At 38.9% G+C, this 19,016-nt stretch overlaps 2 protein-coding genes across 3 annotated transcripts; one reads left to right on the top strand and one right to left on the bottom strand.

Moving 5' to 3' along the window:
- Positions 1–14: 14 nt before the first annotated feature.
- arl3b (ADP ribosylation factor like GTPase 3b) lies at positions 15–5,828 on the bottom strand. The gene is made up of 7 exons (XM_044337552.1): positions 5,732–5,828; positions 4,215–4,255; positions 3,575–3,718; positions 3,326–3,442; positions 3,151–3,201; positions 1,265–1,450; positions 15–1,170 (listed from the first exon to the last, which is right to left on the bottom strand). The coding sequence occupies exons 2-7, from the start codon at positions 4,215–4,217 to the stop codon at positions 1,123–1,125; spliced, it is 549 nt and encodes a 182-aa protein (XP_044193487.1). The 5' UTR covers positions 4,218–4,255; positions 5,732–5,828; the 3' UTR covers positions 15–1,122.
- Positions 5,136–19,016, top strand: sfxn2 (sideroflexin 2). 2 transcript variants are annotated; one of them, XM_044337551.1, is made up of 13 exons: positions 5,143–5,196; positions 5,325–5,472; positions 10,130–10,382; positions 10,877–11,047; positions 11,142–11,240; positions 13,056–13,131; positions 13,950–14,035; positions 16,015–16,075; positions 16,180–16,246; positions 16,343–16,392; positions 16,484–16,533; positions 16,637–16,684; positions 18,126–19,016. In XM_044337551.1, exons 3-13 carry the CDS (start codon positions 10,228–10,230, stop codon positions 18,223–18,225), a joined length of 963 nt encoding a protein of 320 aa, XP_044193486.1. In that variant the 5' UTR covers positions 5,143–5,196; positions 5,325–5,472; positions 10,130–10,227; the 3' UTR covers positions 18,226–19,016. The 2 variants fall into 2 exon arrangements, with proteins under 2 accessions (XP_044193485.1, XP_044193486.1); XM_044337550.1 differs by having other exon boundaries at positions 5,136–5,472.

The following is a 19,016-nucleotide window of genomic DNA, read 5'->3' as shown; positions in this document are numbered from 1 at the left end:
CTGAAACATTTGTCTGTCTTTTTTCATCTTTTTTATTCACATACAGTACCTTCAATTCTGGACAGATTACATTCAAGAATATCAAAAGGAAATGCCTAAAGAGTGAAATTCCCTCACTACCCGAGAGTCGCACAGAGAAATGCATTGGGACATACAGGACATATAACTCTGTTAAAAATCTGCCAGCATATATTACATATGCAAACATTATAGACTACAAAGTACAGCAAGGTAACGTATACTCTATAACATGTGCATAAGGTAACATATGAACACAGGGCCGAGCTATTTACAGTTGGTCCAAAAAAAAAAAAAAATGTAGATCCTCTTAACCATTTCATTTGTTTTATACATATTAACATGTACAAGTATCATTCTTTAGTGGGGAGAGTTTGAAGACAGCGGACTGTTTCTCCAACATCCTTGACATCACACACACACGCTACACCAGTTGTTGTTTGAAAGCACTCTACACTCTACTTCACCATAAATAAAACAATTACAAAAATATACCTCACTTCAAACAGAGCCATAGCAGGAAAAGCGCTTACAGCCATTGTGGAATGATAAAAAAAAAAAGAAAGAAAAAACACAACACATATCGACCTGTAAGAATGAGATGAAGAAAAGATGGAGATGGGAGGAGGAGGAGGAGAAGGAGGAGGAGGAGGAGGGGGCTGGTTTCCAGGACAGCGTGTGAAAGAGTTTTAAGAACATGCTGGAATTCCAATGAAAGACAGCAGTTTTAACTGGGATGTTTGAGGTTCTGACAGGCTGCGGACGGTGGCTGGGATTGGCTGGGACGGTGACGGTGACGTGGGTAGACTGGGGCGGAGGGCGGAGGGGGGTTGACTTCCTGGCATGGGTTCCCTTTGAAGTTCCCCCCCTCTTCTTTTGTAGGAGAAGAAAACATGGGAGGATGTATGGAAATTAGTAAACATCAGCGATACAGGAATGCAGAGGGTTAAAAACTCCAAGTCCATGTTGGATTAGTAGTGTGTGTACATTCACAGGTGTATCCCGTTGTATTAAGGCTCAGGAGGGCGCATGTGTGTCAGTGTACATGTATGAGTGTATGTGCTGCAGCTGTTCCTCCTGAGTAGTGGAAGTCTAGAAGCGAAGCTACTTTTTCTTGGAGTTGACACTCTTGCAGACCCAGTTCATGCCCTCCTGAAAGGGAAGCGAAGAGAAACAGCAGGACGGTGAGAATCAGGAAACAGTAAAAAAAAAAAAAAAAAAGGAGAAGCTGGAGTTGTATGCTCACCTGAATCCCCTCGCCGGTGAGGGCAGAGCAGGACTGGATCTGCCACATGCGATCCCGGATGGTGTGCAGGTTCAGACCCTCGGCGATCTCAGAGGCCGGGGCGGCTGTCAGCAGGTCCTGCTTGTTTGCAAAGATCAGCACTGGAACGCCGCTCAGCTTCTCTTCATCCAACAGCTCAGCCAGCTCCTACAAAACACACACACACACACACACACACACACACACACACACACACACACACACATCTGTCTATTAAACATAAAGACAATAAAACTGTCACAGAAGAAGAAGTGCTCTAATGCTGTTAATAGAAACCAGAGCCGTAGTTGGACTCAGTCATAATCCTTCACATAATTCCGACTTGGCCAGATAATTTAAGATTTGACAGGAATTATGAAATGGGCAGAAATATGTGTCACCAGAAACTGAATTTAAATCATTTATATTTGAATTTGAATTGCTCAACTTAAAAAAATTGCATTAAAAAATGAATCTGAGTAGCATCATTTGAAGTTTTATTTATTAGTTTGGAACTGAATTATTTAAACTTGAAACTAAATGTAATATTATAAAATTGAATTAATTTGCTGTGAAACTGTATTTCATCCTCACTGAGAATTCAACTCTATAAACTTCTACATTCAGTTCTCACAATTCAAGACAGACGTCGTTGGGTCGGTCGTTGAGGAAGATTCACAGAACTCCTTTTCACGTACTCTAACCACTATTTCTCTCAACAATATTGACGACCAATAGGAGCTGGATATTTACTGGATATTTCGAAAGCCTGAAGTGTTTTCTCTGCTCTTTGTAAAAACTGTAGATTTATGATTTGCGTTGTGTGCCTGATCCATCGCCATGGTAACATTTTGGCTTGAGAGGGACAGCCAAGTCCCAGCCTCATCCATGATCGAAAGAAACATTCTTCGACGTGCATCAATCACTACGAGTCCATGGATCAATGAGAATGAAGGAAATTGTCAATAACACAAGTGCTGATTGGCCAAAAAGGAGTGTGAATCTGCACTCGAGGATCAAAAACATTCATAATATTATGTTCAGTTTCAAGCTCATTGGAATTCATTTCCAAACTAATAAATTCAATTTCAAATGATGCTACTCAAATTCAGTTTTTAATGCAATTATTCAAGTTAAAAAGATTCAAATATAAATGATTAAAATTCAGTTTCTAGTGACACATATTTCTGCCCATATTGTAACTTCAAACGTTTTAAAAAGTGTCATGTTTTGACCTGATAAAATACTAAAAAAGTACAATACTAAACAAAAACTAAAATAACTTAACATAACAACACACACTGGATATATTATTAAGCCTTTGCACTGAATGGACTTGGTGTCAGATATGTAAAAAAAACACCATTAGGTCAACTTTCTCTTGTAATTTAATGCTCAGCAATCAGAATTCTCAAAGTCTCGTATCTGATATGAAATTTGCTCAGGAAACTTCATTTGAACCTGCCCTAACAGACTTTAAAAGGACCCTAATAAAAACTAGTAAAAAACTATATTATAATGGAAACAATTAGTTGATTAATTGTCTGAAACAATTTTGATAATCAATTGTTCATTTAGGTCATTCTTTAAGCACAAACACCAAAAGTCCACCAGTTTCATCCTCTCAAATGTGAATATGTTCCTCTTTTCTTTGTCTTATATGAAAGTAAATTCAATGTTTGTATGTGTCCGACTGTTAATCAGACAAAACAAGTGATTTGAAGATGTCACAAATATTTGTCACCGTTTTCTGACATTTTAAAGACCAGATGATTAATAAAAGAGACTAAGCACCAGATGAATAGATAATTAAAATAATTGTTAGTTGCAGTTCTACAGGATATGCTTTAATGTGCGACTGTACATACCTGACCTGTTTCCTCAAACCTCTTCCTGTCAGCGCTGTCGATGACATAAATCTGAAACAAAATGAACGTTTTCCTTGTTAGCCAGGGCAGCGGGTCCTTAGTACACATGTGTGATAAACTTCATCAAGGATGAATGGATTAAAACTGCCTGGTAAACAAACCAAACTCCACTCACCAGCACATCAGTGTTTTCAAAATAGTTTCTCCAGTACGGCCTGATCTTCCTCTGGCCTCCAATGTCCCAAACATTCAGTTTAAAACCCTGAGACTGGACGCTCTTGATGTTGAAACCCTGGAGACAACACAAAACATCAAGGGAAGATGATGTGATAATTTTAAGGCCACCCATCCTCTTTGTATTACATCAGCCCGCTCCAGAGACAGGTACATTTACTTGGTGTGCATATGAACCTTTCCTGCATACCTGTGTGGGGGTGATGTGGCTGATATCCTCAGATGCCAGCTGTTTGAGCAGGGTGGTCTTCCCGCCGTTGTCCAGACCCAGCAGTAGTATCCTAACCTCCTGGTCTGGTGTGCTCTTTAGCTTACGCAGGATGGACAGCAATCCCTGCAACAAGCAATGGAAAAAAACAAGTTGCTTTTTCCAGGAGGACAGGGGGAGCACTGCACATCAGCTATTGTAGAAATGCATCTCTTGGCTCCTCACTAACAGGCCGTGTGAGTGCATTTCTACTGCTCACGATGAGCTCCTAACAGCACCAGTAAACTAAAGACAACAGCAGATCCCGTTAGAAGCGACTCACATCATCTTCTTTGGTTTTACTGAACCTTGAGGGCAGCTTGTTTCAGAGTAAGGCCGGTTAACGGTACGTAAATAGGAGATAAACACAGCTAATTTGCTAAGCTAATCTCCGCTGATGACTGAACGAAGCAACAAGGCAGCTTTTGCAGTTTAATGTTTTTTTTTTCTCGGCAAGTTGCGGACAGCAGGAAACATTAAACCCCAAATAAACTCAAGTCAGCGCCACTTAAAGCTGGTGTTTGCACAATTGGAGCGTGATGTTTACAGTTAATGGCTAATTATTACGATAAATTAAACTCACCATCTTGTTGCCTTCTCTCTTGGAGACGCCGCCGAGGGTTACTAAGGGGGATGACGTCAGACGCACAGTCACGCACGAAACTTTTTTTTTCAAATTTATTAACAACACAGTAAAATTACAAAACAAACAGTAATAAATAATAATAATTTGTACCGCACTTTTCATTCATAGTGAACTCAAAGTGCTACAGTATTAATAACATAGAACACACAACATAAAGAAAATAATGATGATAATAATAATAATAATGATAATAATAATAATAATAATAATAATAATAATAAGAGAGTTAAGTACAGGGAATATTGGGGAAAATTAAATGAAATAAACTGTTCATGAAAACACAAACAGAAATAAAACTGTAATGTAAAAAAACAACAAAACATAATACATTAATTAAAAGAGAATATCTCAAACCAAATTAAATCATCTGGCAATGTTGTTCACAATGTTTCTCAAGAGATGAGATGTTTTTAAAGCTTTTGTTGTTTTTAGATAGACAGAATTATGTCTGAAGTTCAACATAAAACAAGTTTTTGTTCAGAAGAAACTGAAGAAATCAGGCTTTGTGAATATGATATATTGCCCAAAAGACACAGCAATTTCTCTTCACTCTCTACATTCAAAAATAAGAACATACTCTCTGTAATAGGGACCTTATGAGTCCCCCAGATTAATAAGAAAATTTGAGTCCAAAAGGATGAAATGGGTACAGACATAAATTAAACGGGAATAGATTATTTTATTTATTTTAATTTAATATATTTTATTGTACTGTATTCATTTTATTTTGTTTTATTTTAATTTAATTTAATTTTAATTTAATTTCATTTAGTATTTTTTATTCATTTACTTTTATTTTATTTTACTCTATTTTATTTTTATTTCATTGTCCGTGGTATGTGTCATGATAAATAAAGTTTTTCTTTAAAAAAGTATGGAGGACCAGTTTAGCTCTTAGCTGCCCGTGAATGTATCACATGTAGGCCGGTTAAACTTCTACGTGTTTCCTTCTCTTGACAGTTCTTGCCCACAGACGTTTCAATAAGTTACAGTTCATACATGTGTTTCATTTCTCCGTTAATACATGTGTTTTGTTTATACACACAGAAGCAAATGTTTGTTGTTTTCACCGGGAGCTGCCCCAGCTCGTGATTGGAGGACTGCATGCCACGTGCACATTTCTTTACTATGCCACACGAGCACATTTTGAGTACTGACAGGTTACTCTGCTGGGCAGCTGAGGAGTCTCGTAAAGGTATGTTTTGTGTTTTTTCGTGTTGCAGGTTGCAGACTGAGTGTCCACACGGCAGCAGCTCGGTGTCTGTTTGCGGAAGTCAGACTGTAGCTGAGCGGTCAGTTGCATCAGTCTGTGAGCTCCCGGCTGACATGTCTGAACTCCCTTCTCACACCAGTTTAGTCGGTGATCTTCACACAAGTAGCCACTGTGTCCACACATAATGTTTATTTACTTGTTAGAGGGCACGTGTGCATACAATTTAAGACATTTTACCCACGCACAAGCTGTAAAACTGGTGAGATTTCAGTGTTGACTGGTGTTCCAGATGCTGGCTGTGCTCTGGCCTGCAGATCCAGTTTGTCAAGCGTCTGTTGAACCTTAAAAAGCTCATGTTAGTTTTGTAACTTGTGTCAGCTGCACTATTCACATGCAACGTACATATAGACGAGTTCAAAACACTTTTCTCTTCATGCAGGGCTGCAATTAATGATTATTATCATCATTGAGCCCATTATTGTCTCAAATAATCCATTAATTACACATTTTAGGTTCACAATTTTTCAAGTCAGCAGTCAAGTGCTCATATGAACAGTGAAAGAGGTTTTTCTCGCTGTAATCATTCCTTCTGTTCATTCTGGCTGTTAAAAGATCCCCTTCAAATGTGGTTCCAATGTAAGTGATGGAGGCCAAAATCCACAATGTGTCCACACAGTCATTTAGTGTAAAAATGCATTTAAAAGTTGATCTGAAGCTTATATGAGGCTACAGTAGTCTGAGTTAGTCATATCAAGTGGATCTTCTAATGGCCAGTATGAACAGGAGGAATGATTATGGCAAGAAAAACCTATTTCAATCAGGGCTGGGCAATATATCGATATTATATCGATATCATGGTATGATACTAGATATCGTCTTAGATTTGGATATCGTAATATCGTGATATGGTGTAAGTGTTGTCTTTTCCTGGTTTTAAAGGCTACTTTACAGTAAATTGATGTAATTTTCTAAACTTACCAGACTGCTTCTAGCTGTTCCATTTACTTTTACCCACTTAATCATTATAACCACATTACTGATGATTGTTTATCAAAAATCTCATTGTGTAAATATTTTATGAAAGCACCAATAGTCATCCCTACAGTATTGTCACAATATCGATATCGAGGTATTTGGTCAAAAATATCATGATATTTGATTTTGTCCATATTGCCAGGCTCTGGTTTCAATGTTCATTTGGGCACCTGAAGGTTGTTTTAAGACAAACTTGAAAAACTGTGACTCCATCCTTTATAAAATGACTGGGATGATTAAACACCTAATCAAAATAATGTCTGGTTATTTTCTGTTGATCGATTAATATGTTTCAGCTTCCTGATATCTGTATCAGTTTGCTAATACATCAATTTATCGATACAGGTGAAGTTTCAGGTATATGAACAACGAAACATCTGCAAATCTTGAGATGTATCCGTAGAGTTTTTTTCATTTAGTTGTGTGATTCTGAATAGATCGTTGTGCTGAAACCATTAGTCGATCATGAGAAAACTCATAGACAACCATTTTTATAACTGATTATTGTTTAAGTCATTTATCAAACAAACATTTGTGCAGCTGTAACTAACAATTATTTTCATTATCGATTCATTTTCTGATAATTTTCTCAATTAATCACTTTGTCTATAAAATGTCAGAAAATAGAGAAATATGCTTGTTTATAATTTCTGTAGATGCATTGAATGGGTTTCTGGCACAACTTCACTTAACTTCCAAGGTGCACGGAGAAGGGAAAGAAGTCTAAAGAGGTTAAAACTCCAGCAACTCTTGTAATATATAGAACAACTTTATTGTAGACCAACACGTTTTGGCTTGTGGCCTTCATCAGGGTCATCATAAAACACATTACTATGTGCCGAAACGTGTTGGTCTAACAATAAAGTTGTTCTATATACTACAAGTTTTGCTGGAGTTTTGACCTCTTTAGTCTTGTTTTATAATTTCTTAAAGCTCAATGTAACGTCTTCAAATGTCCTGTTTTGTCCGAGCAACCATCCAAAATCCAAAGATATTCAGTTTACAGTCACATATGACACAAAAAAACCTTCAAATGCTCACGTTAGAGAAGCTGCAACCACTGAATATTTGGCATTTTTGCTTACAAAACGACAAAAGCGATTATTCGATTATCAGAATAATTGCCGATTTAACTTCCTGTCGATCGACTAATGGTTGCAGCTCTAAACATTTGCTTGTTCCAAGTGGACAGCCGAGACACATCGCTGTTCACACCTGTGTCTATCATGTGTCTCCAAGGTGTCCAGCTGAGCAAAAAGGGTCCAAAGTCGTTAAGCGTTGGCGCTCTGTCACCAAAACAACCATCGTGTCCTGCATTGATGACGTATTTTCCTGTTACGTCCTTGTTGGGGACATGTTAGCGTTTACACCACAAACAATATTTGGTCAAATGCGTCCCAGAACCACCTTAGCAAGTGGTTTGAGTGATCAGATCACAATGGGGCCACTTGTGTTCTGATCTGACCAAGACGCATTTTAAAACCAAGCGTAAACAGGGTCTTTGTTTTATATCGTCGTATATTGAGTCTTTGGTTTTTTGACTGTTTGTCAGACAAAAAAAAATATCTGAGAATGTCACCTTCGGCTCTTGAAAATTAGGAGTGGGGACGTTATTACCAGTAAATTTAAACATTTTATAGAGCAAATGATTAATCAACTAATCAAACAATACATTGTGTCGTCTACTTCTGTAACGACCCAGTTTCATTCTATCACTTCCAGTCTTTGTTTATGTATTTGTATTGGTATGTCATGGAACAGATTCAGAAAGTAGGGCAATGTTGACTTTTGGCTGATGTGCCGTGTTCCCCACAAGGTCTTGCAGGCCTTTAGCCTAGTTTCTAAACAAACAGCTCCAGGAACAATCCAGTTCCAGCCAGACTGAGCCTTCAAAGAGCCCTGATATACTCTTCACATGCCCTTTAGTTAAGAAGATTATACCACATAGGAAAGTTTTGTTGCTGTTGTGAGATTGGTCTTCACCTAAAACCTGCGGTGAATAATTAGTAATGTAATGATGAAGAAGTGCAGTGGGATGTTTGGATAGATCCAGCTCTAGTCAGCAGATTCTGGGTCAGAGGGAGCAGCGGGCTGCAGCTGCAAAACCCAAAATGACCATTTACCAGGAGGTGGTCAATGATTTCTAGTGGAAGTTTGGCCCTCGAGTATTTAAAGGGAGTTAGTGTTTGTTCAGGATTGTGTTGGGTTTAAACTCAAGGGCACACGTAACGTTAGCAAACAGCAGCTCTGTGGGTACATTTGGAGGCTAAAGCTGCAACGATTAGTCCATCATCAGAAAATTAATCTGCAACTATTCTCATAATTGATTCATTGTTTCAGTCATTTTTAAAGCAAAAATGCCAAATATTTTATGGTTTCGACTTCTCAAATGAAAAGATTTGCTGTTTTTCTTTGTCATATATGAACATCTTAACATTTTAGACTTTATTCAGACAAAACAAGCAAACTGAAAACATCACCATGGCACCATGATGAATGCCATTTTTTCACAATTTTTAAAAAAATATTTCATATACCTCTGCCAGAAGTGCAAATAAATTACCTTTGCACATAATAAAGTGAATGTAACCATCATAATTTTGAAATGTACGTCAAATGGTTGCCAGTGTAAACTAATCATTCTAGTTACAACTTTAATATTTATAGTTTATTTTTTGCTGTTTGACTTGATTTTAATGATGATAATTTAGGTATTTTTTAGCGCTACAACTAATGATTATTTTCTTTTCTTATTCTGTCGATTAATTGTTTCGTCTATAAAATGCCAGAAAATGGTAGAAAGAAAAGTCCATCACAACTTCCCAAGCTTACGTCTTCAGATGTCATGTTTTTCCACTTAATAGTATAGTAGTAATTAGTAATAGTGGTAGTAATAGTATAGTAATAGTAGTAGTTGGATTGTATAGTAATAGTCTTAATAGAAAACAAAAACAGAGAAAAGCAGCAAATATTTACATTTGAAAAGCTGGAACCAGGAGTTTTTTGCTTAAACAATTACATAAACAATTAATTGACTATCAAAATAGTTGACTATTGATTTTCTGTCAATTGATTTATTGATTAATTGTTTCAACATTAGTATCTATTGTATTGGTTTGCTGGTAATATGAAGTCATATCCAGTCGCCTGGACTCATGTGTCTTTAATCTTTTTACATAGAGGACTCTCTTGTATCTTTATTGTCTTATAAAGTCAAATAAACTAAAGTCCACACTAAAGTTTTTGGTAGACGAGGTTTGTGTGCACACTAACACACACACACATGGACACAAACCTCTGAGCGAGTCTGTGGGAATGAGAGTTCAAAGGTAAAGCAGTTTGGGCCTCTCTGACCCACTGAGCTAAAACTCTGTCAGTGTTGCATCAGCTCAGACTAGGTCTGGCTGGTTTGACAGACAGGTAACCAAACATGAACCAGGTGGGACTGTTTGTGTAAAACTGACAAGAAACTATGAAACAGTTAATGTTTTAGTTGTAGCTGGAACAGTCAGGACAACAGTCAGATGTATTTTTCTGTTTTATCATTTCTATATCTTTAACATCACACGCAGCTAATCGTACTATTCTTCTCCCTTTTCTTCAGATTTCGACTGCAGCTGCTGAGAAGCCTTTTGGAGCGTAAATAAGCTGCTGTTGAGACTTTTTAATGAATTAATTTGGGACTGCTGTTTAACAACCACGATGGCTTTGAGTTCATTCGACATCGACGCACCACAATGGGATCAGTCCACGTTTATGGGCCGACTGAAACACTTCTTCAACATCACAGACTGTCGAACGGCGATCTTGCCTGACTCACGTCTGGATGAGGCCAAAGCTTTAGTAGAAAGCTGCAGGTAAGGAAATGGACTCTGACACACACACACGGACTGTAATTGTGGCGAATCTTGAACCTTTTTTTAAATCAGCCTTTCAGCAAAAATTAAGGTCATGCTATTGCAATAATTCTGTACATTAGAGTCAGTATCTGAATTTCTTCATCCCAAGTATCTGACACCTTTTTTCAGGTGTGGTCCATAAATGCTGACTTGTTGACTGACTTCATTTATACAAATTTATAAATATATTATGTTTAAATGAGAACGAATCAAATGTACTATCTCAGACAGAAGTATAAAGCTTGAACTGTGCTGTATAAGAGATCTGCTTTCGGGTGGATTTTCCCTTTATAGTCTGGCTCGTGCCCTGGTGTCTGCATTTTAACTGTCACCTGCAAGTTTCAACAAGAAAAATGAGCCCCCAAAAAAAGAAAAACAGGCTTTACAAGAATGTTTCCGCAGGTAGTCGACGGTGGAAAAAATGTCTGCTAACGTCTTTTGGTGCTTTGTAGGGCAGGATCCGTTCCCCCCGGCACCACAGAGGAGCAGCTCCACTATGCTAAGAAGCTGTACGACTCGGCCTTCCACCCGGACACCGGAGACCGCATGAACATCATCGGCCGAATGTCCTTCCAGGTCCCCGGAGGCATGGCCATCACCGGCTTCATGCTGCAGTTCTACAGGTACCCGAGAGCAAACCGGACGAGCTGCATTCGACCACATCCTACATTTTCACAGAGGAAGCTTTTAGAGGTTTCATAACTGTCTGTTTTCTAGGACAGTTCCTGCTGTGGTGTTCTGGCAGTGGGTGAATCAGTCCTTCAACGCTCTGGTCAACTACACCAACCGCAACGCTGCCTCACCCATCACTCCAAAGTAAGAACTCAGACCCCGTTTACACTCTGTCACATCCAGTGTGTCTCATATCCAGATGTTAGTCAGTGTCAGCCCCCCCCCCCCTCCAGTCCAGACGGTGGTGGAAATGCACCTGAAGCTTTTTTGGTAACTGCCAAAAAAGAAAGAAATAACTTTTACGTTTTAGCAGTTTAGTTATAACTATAAGTGGTTCTGCTGAATGATGACGACAGTCGATATACGACTGCTGTCAGTGGTCACACAGCCAGAGATCAGAATGAATCAGATCTGGAACCACATATGGCCCAGATCTGATATGAAAAACATCAGATCTGATATGAAAAACATCAGATCTGAGTCACTTAGGCCGCATTTACGTTGCCTGGTACAAGTGACCCAATTCCGATTTTTTTTTTTTTTCCTCGCATGTGGCACAGATCAGATATGTATTATGAACGTGTAAACAGGAAAAAAGCACATGGAATCAGATGTTCTCAGATCCATTTCGGGCCTTAATGATATGTGGAAATAAATCTGATAGTAATCGGATATCTGCCGATGCGACTGTCATCTAAACGGACAGATCGGATATTCCCCGTCACTGCGATTCACACGTCATTGAAAATGCGACCATCTTATCCTTTTTGGCATTTTAATGACGTATAACGTTATTTTCACGTGCACGGCTGGCACAACTACCGTCCGCTAAAAAAACAAGAACAAATTGTTTACTTCCCTTTCGGTAACCAAACCCTCGTTTATGCATGCGGGTTGTTTCAAGTGTAAACACAGGTATCGGACATCGGTCACTTGTAAAAGTAGATGTAAACAGGAAACATGACATGCAGCGTAAATGTGGCTTTGGAGGCAAAATAAATTCACATTTGGACCACTTCAGTATGTAATGTGAATGTAGCCTAATTATCTAATAAATATCTATGAGCAAGACAAAGTTTTATCGTGTTGAGGAGCTCACACACACACACACACACACACAGATCATTCAGAACTGATCTGAAATCAGATAAACATTACAACAGCTTGGTGTTAATCCGTCCTGTTACTTTATATGCGACAGGAAGGATGACAGCAGTGTAATTTCTGTGTAACTGTAGCTGCCATTATCACAGGGGACAGACCCTGTAGAGACGACTTCCACAGACCTCTTGCTGACGTAGTTACACTTGGGAGGAGTATAGCTTACATATGACGGATGCGTTTTCAACAGCTTCTCCCGAGGTGGTTTAAACAATCCGTCTGAAATGTTTTTGATATCGGATATCCAGTCTCCAATCAGATAACTATCTGATATCAAAAAGGCCTGATGTCTAAATCCAACCAGGCAGCAATATAGAGCCAGATGCTGAAAAGTCGTAAACACATCTGTCTCTCCGAGATTCATACATAATCTATACTCCTCCCAAGAGGAACTACGTCAACAAGAAGTAGCCGCTAACAGCATCAGCCGAAATGAGCTGCCATCTTTCTTTTTGTGTCATGACAACGACGAGAAGACTCTCATTGATTCGTGTAACGTGCTAATGTTTATCTGATCTCTAATCAGTGCAACCACTTAATGATCTGTGTGTGTGAGAGCTCAAACTATTGTCTTGCTTGTAGTTCCTCCATGTTAGTCACTCATGTTGTTAGCTACCTAGCTAAACTGAACTGATGAAGTAAGTGGGGTCTGGCATGTTAAGTGTATTAAATCTGATCCTGATGGGAGAAACTTGAAAAGACAAGTGTAAAATGTGCTTTACTGACCGTACGATCGTTAATCTCAGTGTTCGTAATCCTAAAAGAGCTGCTCTCCTGTGTCTCTGTCGTCTCTCTCAGGCAGATCGGAGTAGCCTACGTTACAGCAACCAGCACAGCTTTAGCGACAGCAGTCGGACTCAACCTCTACACAAAGGTACAAACGCACATGTTGTCTGAAGCTGCACGAGATTTACTGAGAGGAAATTATTTTGTCACCAAACTCATCTGGATAATTTAAGAATTGACGAATAATCCAGATGTGTCACGGTCTCGTGTTATCCGAACTTTTTAGTTTCTCGGCCGAATGAACTGTGAATATTTAATGTGAAAGTTTATTCTTGATATTAGGGGTAAAAAACCTTGAACAAAGGTCCACTTATCAGCTTTTTCCAGAGCTTTGACCACAGTCATCCTCTGCAGATGGTGTTTACAGAGGTTATGATTTACCAGTTAATTTAGATATCATACAATCATAATATGCGTGTGATAAGCTCATAAATCAGATTGTAAACCTTTCTAAACTTCCCCTTGGAAAAAAAACATGAGTCACATTTGAAAGATCAGGATAAAAGCTAGTAAGTGGACCTTGAGCTTTGTTTTTTTTTGTTTTTTTTTCCCAAAACATTTTTAAAACTTTCTCAACACCTGCAGACAACTCGTCTAGTGTTAGTTTGTGTATTAAAAGACGTCAGAAAGATGTCAGTTACTGTAACAGACCTTTTTCACAGCTCATATTTCAACTGATCATAACAGTAATGATGTTACAGTAATGAGGCATCATATGAAGATTCATGAGATGCAGAAAATATTACTGTTGTGAATTTACATCTGTGCTTTTCCATGACGTCTGTGAAAAAGATCTATTTGTGAGTGATGATTTTAACACTCGGTTATTGTTTTATCCATATTTAGATAAGGGATCATTTCTTCAGCTGCTTTATTTTATTGGTTTTTTTTGTCTTTCTCCTACAGAAAGCTCCTCCTCTCATCGCTCGCTGGGTTCCTTTTGCAGCGGTGGCCGCAGCCAACTGTGTTAACATTCCCATGATGAGGCAACAGTGAGTCCATCACCAGAAAAACATATATAACATATAAATATATATTAATGTTTTTCTGGTAGGCAGTTGTTACACAGTATTGTACTGATTTCCTTTTGGAGATGTGCTGAAATCAAAGTGACTTTCTCAGAGCTTTTCTGAGAAGCCCCGACGACACATTTCCTGTGTTAAGTAGGTGTTCACGCAGCCTCCTATCTGAAGAGAAGAGATGTGTGTCAAAAGTTTCATGTTGACTAGATGCGTGCAGCCGTGGCATCGGGCGGAATTCAGTGGGCATTCGATTTTTTTCCACAAGAGCTGTTGTAAGAAACAAATGTTCTACTTAATTTCAGTGACGCTGTTGGACAGAATTCAGGCATCAATTTAGATATTTGCTGCAGCTGTTTGATCATTACACGAACCTACAGTATATTAGGTTAACTAATCATACCATGAGACTAGAGCTGGGTATTGTTTAAAAAATTACAATACCAGTACCCTTAAAGTGATACTGATACCAGTAGAGTGCATCGTTCAATACCCATCATATGAATGAAAGCATTATGTAAAATGCCTGCACTCCTCCCCATTCAAATAATTTTTACACAAATACATTTTGAAAGTGTTCAGATTATTGAAATATTCATTAAATAACTGTACAATGAAGTATCATCACCGCAGACTGTAGGGATCGTAGCTGTTGCCAATCAAACGTTGCATTAAATCGATGAACGCGAAAACCATACAAACAGTCATTTCTTCCAGATCTGCGTACAAAAAGCATCGAATGCAGTTATCGTTTGACTGGAGAAGTTTCAGTATTGCTTGGCACTGGCTTATTTCGTTCAATATCTTAAAGGTATCTGGTATCGATACCCAGCCTTACATGAAACAAACAAGCCCACCGCTGTAAAAACACAGCAACACGGAGGCCGACTCTCGCCTACGTTGTTGCAGTTTCTGCCAGCAAAACACTCACCTCCCATACGTAAACTTACGATGTGAATGTTCTGTATGTGTCACAAAGGATGTATCAAACTTAAATTATGACCGACAGCTGCTGAGTACGTCCTAAAAATTTAAAAGCATTGATCATAAAGCCTGCGTGTGAAACTCCTACAAGAAACATTAACACACATTGCTGACTTGTCTTGTTTTTCCTCTGTGCACCAAAAAAAGCATCCAGCACCACTAAAATCCAAGGCTCATTCATTTTCCACTTGACAGACCTGGATGTTTCCTAGTTATCTTGGTTCTCAGTTCATTTTTCATAAGGCTGAACTTTAAAAAAAAACAAAACAAGTGACCCAGATAATGTTTTAAAACTCACCCAATTTGAGAAATGAAAGCTCTAACTTAACTAAACAGGCCATCAGATCATTCTTTCATCTGCGCTGCCTGTTTATACTGTGTTTTTTCTTTTCCTACTGTTTTTTTGGGGGGAAAAAGACTCAGTGGTTTGTGGGCATCTGTCCAGTCCAACATCCGCTCTGGCTGGCACAAACCTACTACATACACAAACCCAGTCCTGCTGCCACATGCATGGGCAAGAGGTTGCAAACAGGTCACCTTCCCAGTAAGATCCCTGAGAGCCTTAATGTATCTATACTGATTTATTGATTATAGTCTGGGTCTGGATCTTCTTTCAAAACTGCTGTCAGAGCTTTAATCACGTTTATGAAGTAGAAATTCTGTGTAGAAACTAAATTAAAATATGTTTTAATAACACCTGCAAAACATAAAACAAAATCAAGGTAGTTGTGAATATAGTTGCCATATAATACTCTTCATATTTCAGTCAATGTGGCCCTTTCTCTGTTTTGTTTTGATCACTAAATGTTCTCCCTGAAGGCTCCTGTGTGCTTTTACAGTGAAGTCAAAATATCCACTAAATAACAGAGCGGCGAGCGTCGCGGCCGGCGGTATGATAAGGAAACCACATCTCACATTCCTTTTCCCTTTCAGTTCAGTTCACCATCAGTTTGTTTCTGTTTTCTCAGAGAAATCCTGAACGGCATTGCTGTCACAGATGAAAACGGCAACAAACTGGGCCACTCTAAGGTCAGCACTCCCGACACGCTTACGTTGACGTTTTTGTAATTTGTTAATTTCACAGAAACGTTCCTTCACTATTCACAAATCGTCCTCTTTTATCTCCTCTGTAGAAAGCTGCGGTAAAAGGCATCACGCAGGTGGTCGTCTCACGGATCACCATGGCCGCACCAGGAATGAGTATGCAAATAAAAAACCCTTGTCTTCTAAATGATCGTCTTATTTTATTACACTTAAATTATCACAACAACTAACTTGTCGCTCCTCTTCTGTCAGTCATCCTTCCCATCATCATGCAGAGGCTGGAAAAATACAAGTTCATGCAGGTTAGATCTTTGCTTCCTTTACTGTCGTCCTGCTAAAGTTTCCAACATCGACGGGTGCATCTGTCATCAGGTTCTTTACGTCTTTTCACAGAGAATCACGTATCTCCACGGACCAATTCAAGTGATGATGGTGGGAGTGTTGTAAGTAGGACATGTGTGAGGGAGTTTATGGGGGTTTCGATGTCCTCGTAGTGTTTCAGGGGGAGGAATAAACTGTTTCTCTTTTTGTTTTCTCTTTTAAAAGTTTGATCTTCATGGTGCCGGCTGCCTGCTCGCTGTTCCCTCAGAGATGGTAACCAACCCGTTACTGTACTTCCACCTGTTGACACATGTAGCTTATAGACTAAAGGCGCCTTTAGACTGTGCAACAACAACGATTGTTTATGTTTATTGCACGTCACATTGTGCGAGACGCCTGTAATAAAATCTCAGTCAGAATCTGTGTCGGACTGTAAGATATCAGTTTGCTGTCGGATTGTGCGCTGAATGTGTGATGAATCGTAGCCGCAGCAAAGTTACACAAACTGACATGGACGTATTAAAGGGGACATATCGTGGTTTTTGTGATTTTCTGTTATTTCTATACTGTTATGATGTCAGATATCTATGTTAAACATGGTCAAAGTTCCAAAACTTGAGGTGGATGTGTGTAAAAATGTTGCATGCAAGTCAAAAGCCTTCAGCCTACTCTGAATGCTTCATTTGCAAAGTTACCTCTACTTCCTCCTCGTGGTGATGTCAGATTGTTCGCACATGCCCACAAACGGCCGTCTGTTCCCTAGACTTTGTTGCTAAGGTTGTCCACTCGCATATTTCAGATCAGATTCAGACTCTAACATATCAAAAAGAAGTGATATCTGACCAACTACTGTTTGTTTATGTTGCTTCTTAAGGGCAGCTGCCTGAAGCTGGCCAATCAGAACACAGTGTGCTCATCAGGAGGCGGGCCTTAAAGAGACAGGAGCTAAAACAGCCTGTTACAGACAGAGGCTGAACTGAGGGGCTGCATAAAGGACCAGTATAAGATAAATAGAGTTTTTTTTACTGTAAATTATCCAAAGATATTCCAGTAGAGCCCCAGAATATAAATATATACCTGGAAATCTGCATATGTCCCCTTTTAATGAGAACAAATGTGTTTTAACCCAGAACTTTATTCAAAAAACTGCATTTACAGAATTCACCTGCGTGACATATTGTGTCATCTTATGTTGTACTCTAAGTGGTTTGTTTGTGGACATGGGTCGTAGCAGCAGTCAGATTGTGAGATTTTGGTCTACTAGGACTTTTTCTTCATGTTGTCTTTGGTCTCTATATCGGACGTCAGTGGACAACTTTTCATCTTGGAAATCTCAAAATCGCACAGTGTAAAGGCGCCTCTCTGATTACAGAAAGCAAAACAATGTGTCAATGTTCATTTTGGCTCCTGATTGTTTTAAGACAAACTTAAAAAACTGTGACTCAATCCTTTAAAATATAAGACATGAAATGATGAGGAAGATTTTTGGAAATTAGCTGATTAGATGCAAGAATTTGGATGAATGTTCAAAAACTGAGGATTTTTGAAGGTCATAGAAAATGTAAACCAGTGTTTGCTTCTTAAATCAAAACAAGTTAATTCTGACCATGTTTCTCTTCCTCTCTGTGTCCCTGTTTCCCCTTTCTAATCTCTCTCTCTCTCTCTCTCTCTCTCTCTCTCTCTCTCTCTCTCTCTCTCTCTCTGTCTATAACAGCTCTATGGCTGTGTCGAAGCTGGAGCCCGAGCTGAGAGACTCCATCATGACTCAGTACGGAGACGGCGTACAACGTGTCTACTTCAACAAAGGCCTCTGAGGCTCATTAGTATTAATCTAGTCAACACACAAAGAGTGAATACATACGTGTTTATGTAGTTTGTCTTTATTTTTCTAGTTGTCAGTTATGAGGGGTGATAATGAAATGCTCATTCCCAAATCGGTGCTTAACGGGAACTAGTTGTGGGACGTTTAATTAATCATGTCACACTTTATTTTTTATCAGCTCGTCTCTTTTTGGCTCTAAATTTCTATTTTCTGATTTCTTATAATGAAGCAGATACGAAGGGCATTATGAAATCCTGTTGAGAAACCAAATGATCTTTTCTCAGGAACTGTGCTTTAGTTTGCCACATTAAAACTCTTTTTTTTTCTGTGTTACTTCATGGTTTGTTTGGCTCATCTGCAGCTGTTTTACTGTTTCAACTCTCTGTAATGGTGCTGTTTTCTGTCTGCAAAGCTCCCTTTTCAATCTGTGCCTTCTACTAAGTGGCAGGGGCAACAACACTGCTGGTTTTTCTGTTTTTTTTTTTTTTTGTTTTTTTTTAAACTGATGTTAAAACCAGAAGCTACTTCTATGCACGGTTTACAGGAAGTGACATTTATGAGCGTGGATGAACAGTCTGAAACGGTGATTGAGTGAGAGGCTGACGTGTGATTAAAGGTGGAGGATACCGCCCTCTTCTGCCAGAATGGAGGTAGAGGTCTTGAGACTCGTGTGCGTGATTTATCTTGAGAGGTTTGAATCATTTCAGTGTGTAAAACTCAGATTTGTGCCACAGTCGTCAGGATGAGATGGAATAAAACCACACAAATATTTGAAAATCAGAA

This window comes from Thunnus albacares, chromosome 20 (assembly GCF_914725855.1).
Source record: "Thunnus albacares chromosome 20, fThuAlb1.1, whole genome shotgun sequence".
NCBI classification, from domain to species: Eukaryota; Metazoa; Chordata; class Actinopteri; order Scombriformes; family Scombridae; genus Thunnus; species Thunnus albacares.
Note: the sequence above shows the minus strand (reverse complement) of the source record. Positions and strands in the feature narration are given on the sequence as shown.